Raw genomic sequence first — 15,662 nt, forward strand, 5'->3', positions numbered from 1 at the left:
CTCAATTAATGGTTGCATCCTCTGATTTTCCTGTAAGCTTGAAAGCTCATGTAGTTAGCCTTCATTATTCTTAATAATCCTGATTATTGGGTCTTAGGTTCATTTCATTTCACTGAAAATGAGGCTTGTCAGATCTTACATCTTTTCTATCCTGCTTTCTGTCTCTTGACAGAAAGCCAGTTGAAGAGATTAGAAGAATTTGAAATGTAGATTTACAGACGGCTGTTTTGTATAAGCTGTCTTAACAAAATCACAAATGAGGAGGTGATAAACCGGCTGGGAAAGCCAAGGGAAATCATCAAAACCATTAAAAAGCAAAATTTCAGACATGTGATGCGACACCCAGAAAAATACGCCATCCTTCACTTAATCCTCCAAGGAAAATGAGGTCCAGGCAGAAGAAGAACATCATGGCTTCCAGATCTAAGGGACTGGTTTGGACAAAACTCGGCAACACTTTTTTGTGCGGCTGTTGATAAAAATAGGATCGCCAACATCGGATGACGGATATGGCACAAGATGTTCATTTAATGACAAAGCAGATTAAATGAACATTTGGGTTCATTTTGCAGCAAGGTGTTCATGTTTCAATTTTTTATCCATTAGTGTAATTGAAGTGCGTGTTGTCCCATCCCCACCTCGAAGCAAGGGATTACCAGGTCATAAAAAGGAGGGAAAAAAGTGTAATTGAAGTATATACAACATCTATTTTTCTTTTTCTACGCAGATGCTCTGGGAAAATGGCATCAATGGTATTTTGGCTGATGAAATGGGCTTAGGGAAAACTATCCAGTGTATTGCAACAATTGCCTTGATGGTGGAAAGAGGAGTTGCTGGACCATTTCTGATATGTGCGCCCCTATCCACACTTCCTAACTGGATTGCTGAATTCAAAAGATTTACACCAGAGGTGAGAGATGGTGTTTTTTTTTTTTAATGATAAGCTTGATAATAGTTGATAAATAGTTGATAAATGATAAAAATAATAGAAATTATTATTGTTTTAATTTTTTAATTTTATTTATTTGTCAAGCATATATAAGATAAAAGTATAAACATGATTATGAATACATGAAACGTATACAAATAAAAAGGGGACATTAGGACAGGGACGGTAGGCATGTTGGTGCGCTTATGCACGCCCCTTAAAGACCTCTTAGGAATGGAGTGAGGTCTACAGTAGACAGTTTTAAGGTTAAAGTTTTGGGGGTTTGGGGAAGAAACCACAGAGTCAGGTAGTGCATTCTAGGCATTGACCATTCTGTTGCTGAAGTCGTATTTTCTGCAATCGAGTTTTTACCTTAAGTTTGCATCTATTGTGTGCTCGTGTATTGTTGTGGTTGAAGCTGAAGTGTTCATTGACAGGTAGGCCATTATAGCAGATAATTTTATGTATTACACTTAGGTCAGACCAAAGGCGGCGTAGTTCTAAATTGTCTAAGCCCAAAATTTCAAGTCTGGTGGCATAAGGTATTTTGTTATAGGTAGAGGAGTGGAGGACTCTTCTTGTGAAATACCTCTGGACTCGCTCAATTGTATTAATGTCCGACATGCAGTGCGAGTTTCAGACAGATGAGCTATATTCAAGAATAGTTTCACTGCTTGTAAAAATACTTCATCTTGCTTGATAAATACAATTTAGTGTAATTATGATAAGTTTTTATTATGCCTTTGTATGCCACCTACTCTTGATTTAGCCATTTTAGCTACTTTATTCAGTCTTTTAATAAAACAAAAGTCCATGGATTAGGTATCCCTGTTAATCCTTCCAAGACCTTTAAGAACAAAAAAATTGCAGCGAAAACAATTGCATCGCACAACTCAAGGTTTTGAATAAAAGTACTGTGAAGTAAATCAAAATAAACAAGATGTTTTTAAAATGTTTTTATAAACTTAAGATTACTGTTTAAATATGAATTATTTAAAAATGATTACAAAATTACTTTAGATTCCTATAATGCTGTACCATGGAACCCAGCAAGAGCGACGTGGACTCATTCATAAAATACGAAGGAAAGAAAGTTCAATGAATATCCATCCTATTGTTATTACGTCTTTTGAAATTGCAATGAGAGATAGACATTCCCTTCAGGTAATGTAAGAAAATGCTGTTCAATTAGCACTCATTTACAGAATTGTAGTTGGTATTTTATGCAAAATTAGCGTTAATTAATTTGTTCTAAGTACTAATAGTGAATCGTAACTGTCAACCCTCCAAAACTTGAAATACAGATATCCTGCTTATTTAATAACCAAACCTGGTGCAAGATTCCCTAGGACCGTGATGGCGAACCTATGGCACAGGTGGCACGTGTAGCCATATCAGTGGGCACGCAAGCTCAGCTCCAGCACGATTTTCGGGCCTTCTGGGCCCACCAGAAGTAGGGAAACAGGGCTGGTTCCTGCCTCCAGAGGGCCTCGAGGGATGGTAGGGAAGGCCCTTTTTTCTCTCTCACCTGGCTCTAGAGCCTCTCTAGGAGTCGGAGGGGCGAAAATGGCCTTCCCCACTGCCCTGGAGGTCCTCCAGAGGGCAAAAATGGCCAAGTGGGCTGTTTTCGGCCTCTGGTGGAGATGGGGAAGGCCGTTTTTGGTGGGGCAGACTCTTATAAAGGCTCTGAAGCCAGGTGAGAGAGAAAAATGGGTCTACCGGGCTATCGTGTGCCAGAAGCAGGGAGCGCAGGGGGGTCACATACGCATGCATGGGGCGCATAGAATTATGGGTGTGGGCACGCACACATACGAACCACCCCGCTCCTCCCTCCTGGCACACGATGGCAAAAAGGTTAGCCATCACTGCCCTAGGATGTGACCCTGGTGTTTGCTTCCCATTTCATTTATACCACCCCATTCTCGTTCTTTCTCCCCACTCATATTTGTGAGCTATTAATTTTGTCTTTAGAAATTTGGTGTTTGAGACACGCTGGGACTTTCCTGGAACATTGTTTCTTTGAATAGTAGATGCACAATCATTTATTTTTAGATAATGCTCTCTTTCTCTTAGAGAATGAAGTTAATACAGAATCAAATGCATTACATCACTGTCACAACCAGTATGAAAAATAAGGAGTCTTTGGTGCTGTGTGAGTTTGGATGTTTTCTTGCAAACGTTTCATTACCCAAACTAGGTATCATCATCAGTGCTGGTTAGGAGTGGGGTTTGCTCTGAGTTTATATTCTGATGGTTTGCCTGGGATGGTCTTATAAGTTCTTTGATTAGGCTATTTACTTTTGGCTTGTTTGGCGGTTCCTTGATTGGAGTTTTGTTTACTTGATTGTTAGTCTGATGTTAATCTTGGAGTTAATCCAGGGGTGAAATGCTGCTGATTTGGGCTGGTTCACCCGAACCAGTAGTAAAAAATGCTTTTAAAAAGTTAAAATGATGATGATCGCACAGCCGAGCTGATTGTCACAGTGGATCGTCGGAACTTTTTAAAAACTTTTTTAGTTAAATAATGCTTTAAAAGGTTTAAAAAAAAGTTGGCCACCAAGTCACATGACCTGAACCCCCACCCCCCCAAGCCATGCCCACAGAACCAGTAGGTAAAATTTTTGAATTTCATCACCGAGTTAATCTATGCTTATCTGAGTGCTCTGAATAGATTAGATCCAATCAGCACCCAGATGAGCATAGACTAATGTCAGACCAACAATCAAGCAAACAATACCCGAATCAAGGAATTGCCAAAGAAGCCAACAATAAATAGCCCAACCGAATAACCTCTTAAGACCAGCCTAAAGCAAGCCTCTAGAACAGTGATGACTAACCTATTCTGGACCAAGTGCCCAAAGTGCACGCGCCCAAAATGCAATGCTCATGCGGCCCCTCCACATGCACACACACATGCATGCGCGGCAGAGACCCGATGACCAGCTGGCCGGCAGGAGACGTGAACATATGCATGGCAGAGCTGAACTGGGGCAACGGCTCGGATGCCCACAGAGAGGGTGTTGCATGCCACCTCTGGTAGGCGTGCCAAAGGTTCGCCATCACAGCTCTAGAATATAAACTGAGAGCAAATCCCACTCCTTACTAGCACTAATGATGTTGCCTTCTTTGGATGAGGTCATTATTTGGGTAATGAAATGTCTGCAAGAAAACAACCAAGAACCAAAGATCCCTTACTTCAATCCTGAGCTACAAATATTAGCCTTTTATCAGTATAAAAATATGTCAGCCATAAAGCAATGGCTCACATATTTTTGATAAACGGTAGCCTTTAAGCAATACCATGATTGATACAGCAATTCTAATTACGAATAATATAATACGCAAAATCATTAGTTTGCATAAGAAAAAAACAGATTTAATAATATAGGAAAAATCATACTTAATATTCTAGTACGGTATATTTAATCTTTCCTTAAACTGAACATACATTTCAAAGAAATGGAATCTTTATTGATGAATTTTGCTTTCTGAAATAATTGGAGACTTTTTTTTCCTCTAGAATTTCTACTGGAAATATTTGATTGTGGATGAAGGACATAGGATTAAGAATATGAACTGTCGTCTTATTCGGGAATTAAAACAGTTTAGCACAGATAATAAACTACTGTTAACTGGAACCCCCCTACAAAACAGTTTATCTGAGCTTTGGTCCCTCCTTAATTTCCTGCTTCCAGATGTGTTTGATGACTTGAAAAGGTAAAGTAGTCAGAAATGATTTATAAGTATTAATTGAACATCTGAAAATAAATATATAACCTTCAGGAGAGATGCAACTTATGATTTTTCCAAAGGGTTTTGCTCAGACATTTCTCCCTTTCAGTAGACAAGAAATGAGTGGAGAATCTTCCAGCCACCCCCTGTGGCAAATCATCACCAAAAATAGTTGCTTTTTGGGACTGAGTCAGAACAAGTCAGTTCTAGAGGAGATCAACCCTGACTGCTCTTTAGAAGGCCAGATCCTGAAGATGAAACTTAAATACTTTGGCCACCTAATGAGAAAGAAGGACTCACTGGAGAAGAGCCTAATGCTGGGAAAGATTGAGGGCAAAAGAAGAACGGGACGACAGAGAACGAGGTGGCTGGATGGAGTCACTGAAGCAGTAGGCATGAGTTTAAATGGACTGCAGAGAATGGTAGAGGACAGGAAGGCCTGGAGGAACATTGTCCATGGGGTCGCGATGGGTCGGATACGACTTCGCAACTAACAACAACAATGGACTGTGAGAACAGAAAAGTGGTGTTATGGCCAGGCTCTTTCTAAAGAAGGCAAGCATTCCTTGACCACTCCAAGCCAAGAATTCTCATGATGAGCAATCAAACTGGTGTTTAGAAATCCTTCCAGATAGGATAGTGAGCAGAGATCCATAGGAACAGTCTTTGAAACATTATATTTCTGATACGGACAGAAACTTATCTTCAGCAGTTACATTATCTGCTGGTTTGTGCTGAAAATGTAATTTTATTTACATGAACTACTAGGCAGGGATAAGTGCAAAACAAAAACACAAAAATTCTGTTTGTTTCTAGTGATGATTTTTAGAACGATAGCAATTCTACAGGAACAGAAGACGGGTCACCCACTGAGGGATGAAACAAAAGCAATGGAGATCCAAAACAAAGTTTATTTAGTAAAATTCCCTAAAACAGTGATCCTTGGTTAGCAGCTAATCAGACCAGGAATCCCAAATACAGATTTACAAAGGATTGCATACAAACAGGCAGATTATCCGTCATGAATGACTATTTGTATCAATAGGAAAAACTCCTAACTTTATATCAACAATTAAGTACTGTATTTTTCAGGGTATAAGACACTTTTCCCTCCTAAAAGAGGCTGAAAATTTGGGTGCATCTTATACTCCAAATGTAACCCCACCCACCCTTGGGCCTACGCACATCCTCTTTCTGACTACAGAGATTGCCACCAACAATGGCTTGTATTTTTGGGCTCTGTGCATCACGTTTTCAGTTTCCAAATGCTCCATTTGAGAGCCCTTCAAGGCTACAGGGATAGCCAAAGCACATTGCCGCCCAAAAATGCAATGTGCTTGGAGGCTGAAAATGCAACACACTTCTCTTACCCCTTCCATGTTTTGCCTGCTTTAGTCACTGGAGCTCCCTCTGGTGATCAGCTGTGCTTTTCAAGCTGTTTTTCAGCCCCAATGTAAGCGAAGTAATCTTCCGTGTTTTGCCTGCTTTTCTAATTGTTGCTCCCTCCGACAATCAGCTGTGCTTTAGAAGCTGTTTTTTTTTTTAGCCCCAACCAGCCCCAACTTCAAAACTAGCAAGTGAACTAATGTGTTGAAGCTGACCAGGCTAAGGATGCTAGCCAGATGAATACCTGGTAGGCAGAATTTTTTTCCCCTATTTTCCTCCCCAAAAACTAAGGTGTGTCCTATACTCCGAAAAATACAGTAATTGTCCGAATCCATGTTTTTATAGTCTTGTTGTCACCTTTTAATCATATACTACAATACCAGACAGTTCCTGGTATTGCCATAGCTTCTTTGATGTATACATAGTTACAGCTACACAGGATTTTAAATAGAAAAATCAGTTCTTAAGTAAGAAAAAAAATCTAAAGTGATGTCTTTTCACCTTTCAAACACAATAGTAACTAGATTTGATTGTGCCAGATTGAGTTATTAAATCCAGATTTTTTTTAATTGTACATGCTTTCAAGAGGAGAAAATAAGAAAGGCATAAAACTCCTAACAGTTCCAAGAATGAGTTGTTAGATGTTTCCCAGGAGGAACATCTGGAAGGTATCCAACTCTCTTCCACGCCCTCTCTTTATTTGTTACATTTGTTTAATGGAGCTGATGGAGGCAGCATTGAACAACACCTGACAGGGGGAAGAAGTCAGTGAAGATCAGGTTGGATACCAGAGTGCAGGGTAGCCAGAAGGCAGTCTGGGGAGAGATAGGTCAATGGGAGTAGTTGAACCATCCCTGCAATTGTAAATGCAAGCAGGTTGCCCGGTGCTCACAGGTTGCTCATTTGATAAATAAAAAGAAATTTTGATAAATAATTTCAAGAACCTATAAATCTGGTGCCAAACTTTGAATTGTCAAGTGAATAAATTGTTGTTAAGCAAGGACTATTTGTAGGCCTGGATGACTGTTAGTTTAAGAGACGTTACTATTGAATTTCAATAAATCTTTAATAAGATCTGCATTTATTTTAGAGTTCTTAAAAGAGATTAAATTTGTATGCATAATTGTCATTCAGATGCTCTTTTTTGCCAATAATTTCCTTAAAGAAGATTTTATATACATAATTCCAGTGCACGCTTTTCCTTGCAGTTTCGATTAAAGAACAAACCTCAACAAATTTTGAAAAGACAAACTTTAAAGAATAGATGTTCATATATTAGTTCAAGAATGTAAAATTCATATAGAAATCCAACTCTACTATAAAAACATGATCATTCAATGTATTATCCTTTTGTCTTAGTAAAGGAGCTTACGCTGGTAAGCACTGGTTTGCAAGTGAGCCAATCCTGACGTTATGCAATTCTTGACTTGTTTGAGGTTCCTATGTAGTCATAAGAAATATTTGACCCAAGAACTGCAATTTAATTGTCAAAATTAACTTAGCCTGTACTCCTGTGCTTTTAGGAGGCACCTGATCATGAACAGTTAATATAAATATAAAAAGGCAATATCTTCAGTAGCAAAGCAGAACATTGGCATCAGTTCTAAGAATTGATTGCCCTCCTTGAAGTTGCATTGTTTTTATTGTTATAGAATACAGCTGTGGCACTGTCTGATAGCCCCACACATACTAGGACAGTGATGGTGAACCTTTTCAGCGCTGAGTGCCCATACAGGAATGTGTGTGCATGTGCACACGCTGGAGTGCCAGAGACCCGAAGGCCAGCTGGCCAATGCGTATGCACGCGCCGGCCAGCTGATCTTCAGGTTGCCAGCATGCATATGTGGGCCGGCCAGCTGGTCTTCGGGTTGCCGGCATGTGCGCTACCCAGCTGGTCTTTGTGCCTGCTGGAGCACCGGAAACCCAAAAACCACTGGCCAGCACACGCATGCCTGTTCTTTGGCTGTTTTCAGGGCCTTTTTCGGGCCATTTTTGTGTTGTGGCCATTCTTCAAGCCATTTTCCGGCACCCACAAAGACCAGCTGGCATGCTGGAAACCAGAAGAGCAGCTAGCGATGGCGCACATGCCCACAGAGAGGGCTCTGCATGCCACAGGTTCGCCATCATGGTACTAGGATGACTAATAAGGGACATGTCTCCCAGAATTTTCTCGGCACCATTTCAGGCACAATGGCAATAATACCACAAGAAAAGTTGTTTGCCTCTTTTTAATGTTTTTCTTGAACTTTCGTTTCCTGTTAGTCTTTTCAGCCCAGCCCAGCCCTGCTTTCTTTTTATGGTACTTTTCTATGGAATCACAAGATTTATTTTTTGTAACACTTCGGGGTGTTAGGTTTTGTTTTTTTGCTTATAAGAGCAAGATTTCTCAAGTTCCTTGTGATTTCAAACATTTCTTTGTGATTGAGCATTCTTGCCAACAAATTCATTAACAGTACATCAATTTCAACTTGTAGAAATTGGCCTCGGATTTGTGTGCTATTCCCATCTGCCAACTCAATCCTGCAGCGGCTGGAATTTTGTTGCACTCTTTTGAGATTATACTTCTAGATTTTGTAGCTGAAGATGGATGTGAAAATAAACATAAAATTCAAATGCATCAGGAATGGGGTGGGGGGAGACACGATAAGTAGAGTTTCATTGCAATCATTGGACAAAGTTTCATGCTCTGTATCTCTTGTGCCTTTTCTTGAAAGGCAAAATAATATGAACAAAAAAAATACATTTTGGATAATCAGTGCGCATTGCAAAACTATATTTTTTTTCAGAACAGAACTAAATTGTATCTGCTCACTTTTTAATTCATTTTTCTTGTCAAGTTCTTAATTCATTTTTCGTGGTTTTTTTTCCCCCTAGTTTTGAATCTTGGTTTGATATTACCAGTATTTCTGAAATTGCTGAAGATATTGTTGCTAAGGAAAGAGAACAGAATATCTTGCACATGTTGCACCAGGTCTGTTTTAAAATATATGTTTTTTTTTCTTCCAGATTGCCACTTTTGCTTTAAATATTACATTGTACCATATTATTGATAGCTATATATGTACACACACAAATTTACGTGCAAATACAATTGTTAACATATATTTGCAGGTATCCTTTCTTTCCCATTGTGAATGAAGATATATATGCTGAGAAATTAAGGATTTTTTTCTCTCATGATTTTGTTCTTATACCTCCAGTGTTGGCAAACCTTTTCGGCACCAAGTGCCGAAACGGAAGCGTGTGCGTGCGAATGAGCGCCGGAAAGCAGAAGAGCAGCTCCCTAGCACGCACACACAGGCGCACCGGAAACCAGAAGACCAGTTCCCCAGCGTACATGTGTGCGCCGGGAAGCTGAGCTTCCAGTTTCCAGCGTGCACATGTGCGCCAGTTATCTGGTCTTCCAGTTTCTCGCATGCGTGTGCGAAGAACAGCTGGCCAGCATGCATGCATGCACCAGAACCTGAAAGAGCAACGGGTGACGACTGGCATGCCTGGTGAGATGGCTCTGTGTGCCACTTCTGGCATACATGCCATAGGTTCGCCATCACGGTTATACTCAATTGAGCATAAGAACATTCAGAATTTAGTCTTTGCCTAGGGTAGTTGAAGCTTTCGATGATGCAAGCATAATTGATGTGTGGGTGGGTAGATGGGTTGGTGACTGGTGAACTGCTACAGGTTCAGGCGAACCCGTAGTAGCGGCAGCGGGAGACTCCGCCCATCCGCCCGGATGTCATCAAATATATGCGTAGGAGCTTCTGCACATGTGCAGAAGTGGTGTGTGAGCGAATCAGTAGCAAAGGTAAGTCATCACTGGTTGGTGAATATAGATGATGGAGTCATTTCTTTCACCAGTCACAAATATTGTAATTGCTTCTGTTTTGTGTTAGCTAAAGTAGGGAGTTGTTATTCTATGGAACTACTTAGCTTTGATGAAAGTGAAACTGTTTATCTTGTCTTACGTTTTTTACCAAAAAAAAAAAAATCAAGAACTCTTAATTCTTTGCCTTAGAAGCGACATTTTAAGCACTCCGTAGTTTACAGAAGATGTTTGCCAAGGCTGAATTTTCTGTCAAAATGCAGCTGAAAGCAATTACACACAAAACCTCACCTCATGCAATCTTGGAATGACGATGTTTCCTTTGGAAATAAGCAAGGTTGTAATCATAAATGGATAGAAATGCATTTTATTTTATTTTTTTACTCTAGATTTTGACTCCTTTCCTATTGAGAAGACTGAAATCGGATGTAGCTGTAGAAGTTCCTCCCAAGCGTGAAGTTGTGGTATATGCACCTCTTGTTAAGAAACAAGAAATTTTCTACAGTGCCATTGTAAACAAGACAATTCGGAAGCTTTTGGGAAACAACCAGGTATTTCTTTCAGCATTTCTGAAAACTATATTTTGGCCATTGTCTTCTATTTGGGTAAAGAGAGAATACAGTATAAATAGAGGGAAACTGAAAAAGCTGAAGCATCACATTTCCATTTTGTGTCACATCTCCTCCATTAAAACATAGGAAGGAGGAAGCTGGAATACTCAGTTACGGAAAATAAAGTCACCTGGACCCATTGTATCTTAGGCGTTGGGACAAATCATAGGAAAGTGCGATCCTATACCATAGATACAGTCAGTATCCTGAGACATTGCTTAATTTTAATAATTAAATTAATGCAAGCTGAAATTACATCACAATATAATTTCACAGGGCAGCTGATGCATAGAAAGCTGAATTCATGAATTGTGGTTTTGGCAAGGACTATCTTTGCACAACGCCTAAAATTCTTCAGATTTGGCAAAAATTATCTATTTTAGTTGCGTCTTGGTTTGCCTTCGCATTGGCTATCCTTGAGAAAAGTGTCTGAAAATTGCAGGAAGTGTCCAATTAATCTTCCTTAGTCTTATCATTTCATCTCAAATACAGTCAATTAATTTTCACTGCTCTGTCACTCAGCTGAATTGTGAGGAATAAACTGGAGCAGAGACATCCACTAAGGAGTGCATAGGAAAATGTACCAGTCCAGGTGCAGGACCCATGAGTATAAATGCACTGATCATTGCTCAAGGAACACGCTTCTATAAATAAGTTCTTCCATTTTATAGGAAGAAGTTGTGGAGCTGACTTCTACAGGCCGACCAAAGCGACGCAGTCAGAAAGTAGTTAATTATCGTGAGCTCAGAGAAAATGAATTTCCTGATGCGCTAGAAGAACTAATCACTAAAACACAAGAAGAACCTGAAAAAGAGAGGTATTTAATCTAAAATTTGTTTGGATTATTTGCAGATGTCCTTGCACCCAAATAACATGGAGAAATAAATTCATTGCAAACTTAAATACCATTCTTAATCTTATTGGTAAAATGTTCTACATAGCTATAGATATGGGCTGCTGCTGATTCAGACCGGTTCGAGCAAACCGGTTGGCCCACCTGCCCTGGTGCTATCCCATCCTATATTGTTGTGTTTTTGAAGCTGCGTGCGTGCACGGAAGGCGTGTGAGCAAAGCAAATGTGCTCCCTCACTCCCATTTTTGGTGCTGGGTAAACCAATTGTTACAACCGGCAGCAGCCCACCTCTGGCTATAGATTCATCGGCACTGAAGCAGAATAATTGGATGAAATAGCTCTTGAAGTGAAGTACTGTACTGACATCTTTGGTAGATTTTACTTGTAGCTTTACTTCAGTTTCCTTCCATTTGCAAGGCCGGTGATTGCAATGGATATGCCGTTGGATTCAGAAATCAACCTTAAGTTGCAGAACATTATGATGCTGTTGAGGAAGTGTTGCAACCATCCATATCTTATTGAATATCCGCTGGACCCTGTCACACAGCAATATAAGGTAAACTTTTATCCTTTCCTTCGAGTAGACAGAAAACTCGGTCTAGTTTAGAACTATTTTGACAATGTTGGTTGAAAAATTGTCTTCAGCTTTAGTCAATCGTTAAGCTGTTGGCTGGCCAAAAGAAGCAGGGTTGAAAATATTCTGTATATACCGACTTAAGTGATGGGGTATGGGCAACCAGGTAGTCTTTAGGCTAAAGATCTTGGCTTGCTCATACAGGTAACCCTCGACTTACAAGAGTTTGTTTAGTTTAGTTTACTTCATTGACATTGCACCTCGTACAACGAAATTAGAAGCTGTTTTTTCAGCCTATTTGTCCTTGTTTTTATTATCCCGAGGATGCGGTGGCTCAGGGGCTAAGACACTGACCTTGTCGATCGAAAGGTCAGCACTTCAGCGGTTCAAATCCTTAGTGCTGCCGTGTAACGGGGTGAGCTCCCGTTACTTGTCCCAGCTTCTGCCAACCTAGCAGTTCGAAAGCACATAAAAAAATGCAAGTAGAAAAAATAGGGAACACCTTTGATGGGAAGGTAACAGTGCTGGCTCTTCAGCTTTGAAACGGAGATGAGCACTGCCCCCTAGATTCAGGAACGACTAGCACGTATGTGTGAGAAGAATCTTTACCTTTATCTTTTACCATCTGCTAGGTAGCAATAGTTCAAAAAATGGGTGCCCAGGATGAGATGGATCTTTAAGGAAGTTTTGAGTTTTCTTAAGACAGCAGGAGTTATCAAGCTCTTCCAAAGAAGGGAGAGGGCAACCAATGATCCTCTGGGCAATGACGTTGATCCTCTGGAGTGCTCTCCTATCTGCCACTGCAATTGGCAAACCATACATAGGTGCAGTAAGTTAAGTTACTCTCTAGGGTGCAGCAATAGAAGGTCACCAGCAGTTTTTCATTCAGTTGTTTCTGGAGAAGTCTCAGGTAGTATAATCTCTGCTGGGCCCTTTTGACCAGTGCTGCAATGTGAGTGCCCCAAGCCAGGTCCTCTTTTATGACAACACTCAGAAACTTAAAACTGGCCATTTGTTCCAGTTGGTCTCCATTGATAAGCAAGGGCTGGATGTCTGATCTATTCCTTCTATAGTCCACTATAAGATCCTTGGTCTTATTGGTGTTAAGGACCAAATTATTGTCTCCACACCACGAAAGCAAGCGGTCCACCTCATCTCGACAGGCAGATTCATCCCCCTCCCTCCAGAGATCAGTCCCACCACTGTTGTATCATCTGCAAATTTAGTAATAGTATTACTCGCATGAGTGGGAATGCAGTCATGTACATAAAGAGTATAGGGTTAGGGACTCAACAGGCAACCCTGTGGTGTAGCAGTGTTAAGAATAAAGGCTGAAGAGAGATGATTACCTAATCTGACCCTCAGAGTGGCCAGACTGGAAATCCATAATCCAAAGGCAGATTGAATAAGAAACCCCAAAATCCCTAAGTTTAGACACTAGTCTATGTGGAGGTATTGTGTTAAATGCAGAGCTAAAATCTACAAAAAGCATCCTCACATAGCGCCCCCCCCCCCGCTGGTGATTGGCTAAAGCATCCTCTGTAGATCTATTTCTTCTGTATGCAAACTGGTGTTTATCAAATGTATGCGGAAGACCAAAAATGATAGTAACCGTTCAAAGTTACAACAGCAATGAACAGATTGACTTATTACTGTTCTTCACACTTATAACTGCTGCAAGATCCCCCTGGGTCATGTCATGTGACCCCTGGGGATGTTGCAATGGTCATAAGTGTAAAAAATGGCCATAAGTCAATCTGTTCATTCGTCTGTATGCCATCACTGCTCTAATGAATGGTACAATGAAAAAGAGAGAGAGAGAGAGAAGTCTTGGGAAATTGTGCAAAATTCTGAATGAATACAATCCAGGGAACAAAATACTTTGTTAGGTGACATGAATTGGTGGGAACAAGACAGGGGAGTGGCAGAAAAGTCATGGATCTTTGGGATGCCAGGAATAAATAAATGGGGAATGATAAGTAGAAAAATATGCAGCTACTTAAGTGTAAGCCTTTTTATGCATGCATAAGGCAAAGAGGAATATAAAACTTAAAGCATTATTTGATTAGTAAGGATTAAAGAGAGGTTGTAATTGTGGAAGGGATCATTCTTCGGGAGTGAGAATGAGGGAAAGGAAAGAAGCAAAAAAATTAAAAAACAAGGGAAAATACAATGACTTCAGGAAGAGCCCCACATGAAAAAAAAATCATGATTTGATTAATCTGGGCAAAGAATGAATACAAGGAAATGTATGGAAGCTGCATGGGACAGAGTGGAAATAATTACAAAACAGGTATGTGGAATTGTGCTAAAAGGAAGTATAAATAATGATTATCAGAATCTTGAAGTGGAAAAGGATTTGGGGGAGGGGGAAATACATGCAACAAAATACTGCAAAAATGAGGATGAGATAAAATAATATGTGTAGAGAAAAAGGAAAAGGAGGGAACGCTAGGAAGATTCTAGAATCTAGATGACACGGGAATAGCAGTGATGTGTTAAAAAGTGGAACTGAATACTATCATTATTAATTTCTAATAAACATTGATTAAAAACTGAGAAAGTTAGAAAATGGTAAGCTGCAGGTATAGAAAAATGTTACACTGGTTTGATTCTGGGGGGAGTTGAGCACCTTATTTAAAAAGCAGAGACATCACCTTGCCAACAAGGTGGCAGCACCTTGCCAGACATCACCTTGCCAACAAAGTGCTTAGAGCCAAGGCTATAGTTTTCCCAGTTGCAATGTATGGCTGTGAAAGTTGGACCCTAAGGAAGGCTGAGAGCCAAAGAATTGAGACCTTTGAACTCTGGTGCTAGAGAAGACTCCTGCGAGTTCCCTTGGACTGCAAGGCAATCGAACCGGTCAGTCCTAGAGGAGATCAACCCTGATTGCTCTTTAGAAGGCCAGATCCTGAAGATGAAACTCAAATACTTCGGAAACTTAATGAGAAGGAAGGACTCACTGGAGAAGAGCCTAATGCTGGAAACGATTGAGGGCAAAAGAAGAAGGGAGACAACAGAATGAGGTGGCTGGATGGAGTCACTGAAGCAGTAGGCATGAGCTTAAAAGGATTCCAGAAGATGGTAGAGAACAGGAAGGCCTGGAGGAACGTTGTCCATGGGGTCGCGATAGGTCATACACAACTTTGCAACTAACAACAACAATAATGGATATTGCGTTTGTGGCTGTAGATGCAGTGTAAGATTAGAATGTCACTGTTGCTCACCTGTATTGCACAAACAGGTATGCAAAACCTCCAGGGTGTTAAGTGCATCTGGAAAGATGCTTGGCAGAATTTTGATTGAAAGAGGTGGCAAACAGCAAAATTGGGGAAAGCAAATCAGCTTTTCACTAGACTTGAGGGTATGCAAACTAGATTTTTGCCAGGTCATGCAGAAACTAGGAGAATTTGTTTATTTGGAGCAGTGCTTCCCAGATCTAGGTACCGTATATACTCGAGTATAAGCCGAGTTTTTCAGCACGTTTTTTGTGCTGAAAAACGTCCCCTCGGCTTATACTCGAGTATATACGGCTTATACTCGAGTTTTTTTTTTTTTCTTTTTTTCACATTATACCGGATGGTGCAAACTTGACGGGCTTTTGCATTAGCGCGGGGAAGCCCTGCCGGTGCAGTGAGAGGGCGGGGCGGGGGAGCCGCCAGCCTTCTCGGTTGAGGGAGGGAGGCTTTCCCTGACCGGTAGCTGCCTCATTTCCCTCCCTCGGCTTATACTCGAGTCCCCAGTTTACCCCAGTT

General features: G+C 40.5%; 1 protein-coding gene across 1 annotated transcript in view; it reads left to right on the top strand.

Moving 5' to 3' along the window:
• The window catches only part of HELLS (helicase, lymphoid specific), a 53,623-nt gene that overhangs the window by 14,001 nt on the left and 23,960 nt on the right, over nt 1–15,662 (top strand). Inside the window, exons 9-15 of the mRNA XM_058188389.1 lie at nt 728–910; nt 1,949–2,092; nt 4,449–4,645; nt 8,921–9,017; nt 10,259–10,420; nt 11,152–11,297; nt 11,751–11,889. Coding sequence (XP_058044372.1) covers nt 728–910; nt 1,949–2,092; nt 4,449–4,645; nt 8,921–9,017; nt 10,259–10,420; nt 11,152–11,297; nt 11,751–11,889 — 1,068 coding nt within the window. The remainder of the gene's footprint in view (nt 1–727; nt 911–1,948; nt 2,093–4,448; nt 4,646–8,920; nt 9,018–10,258; nt 10,421–11,151; nt 11,298–11,750; nt 11,890–15,662) is intronic.

This window comes from Ahaetulla prasina, chromosome 6 (assembly GCF_028640845.1).
Source record: "Ahaetulla prasina isolate Xishuangbanna chromosome 6, ASM2864084v1, whole genome shotgun sequence".
Classification (NCBI taxonomy): Eukaryota; Metazoa; Chordata; class Lepidosauria; order Squamata; family Colubridae; genus Ahaetulla; species Ahaetulla prasina.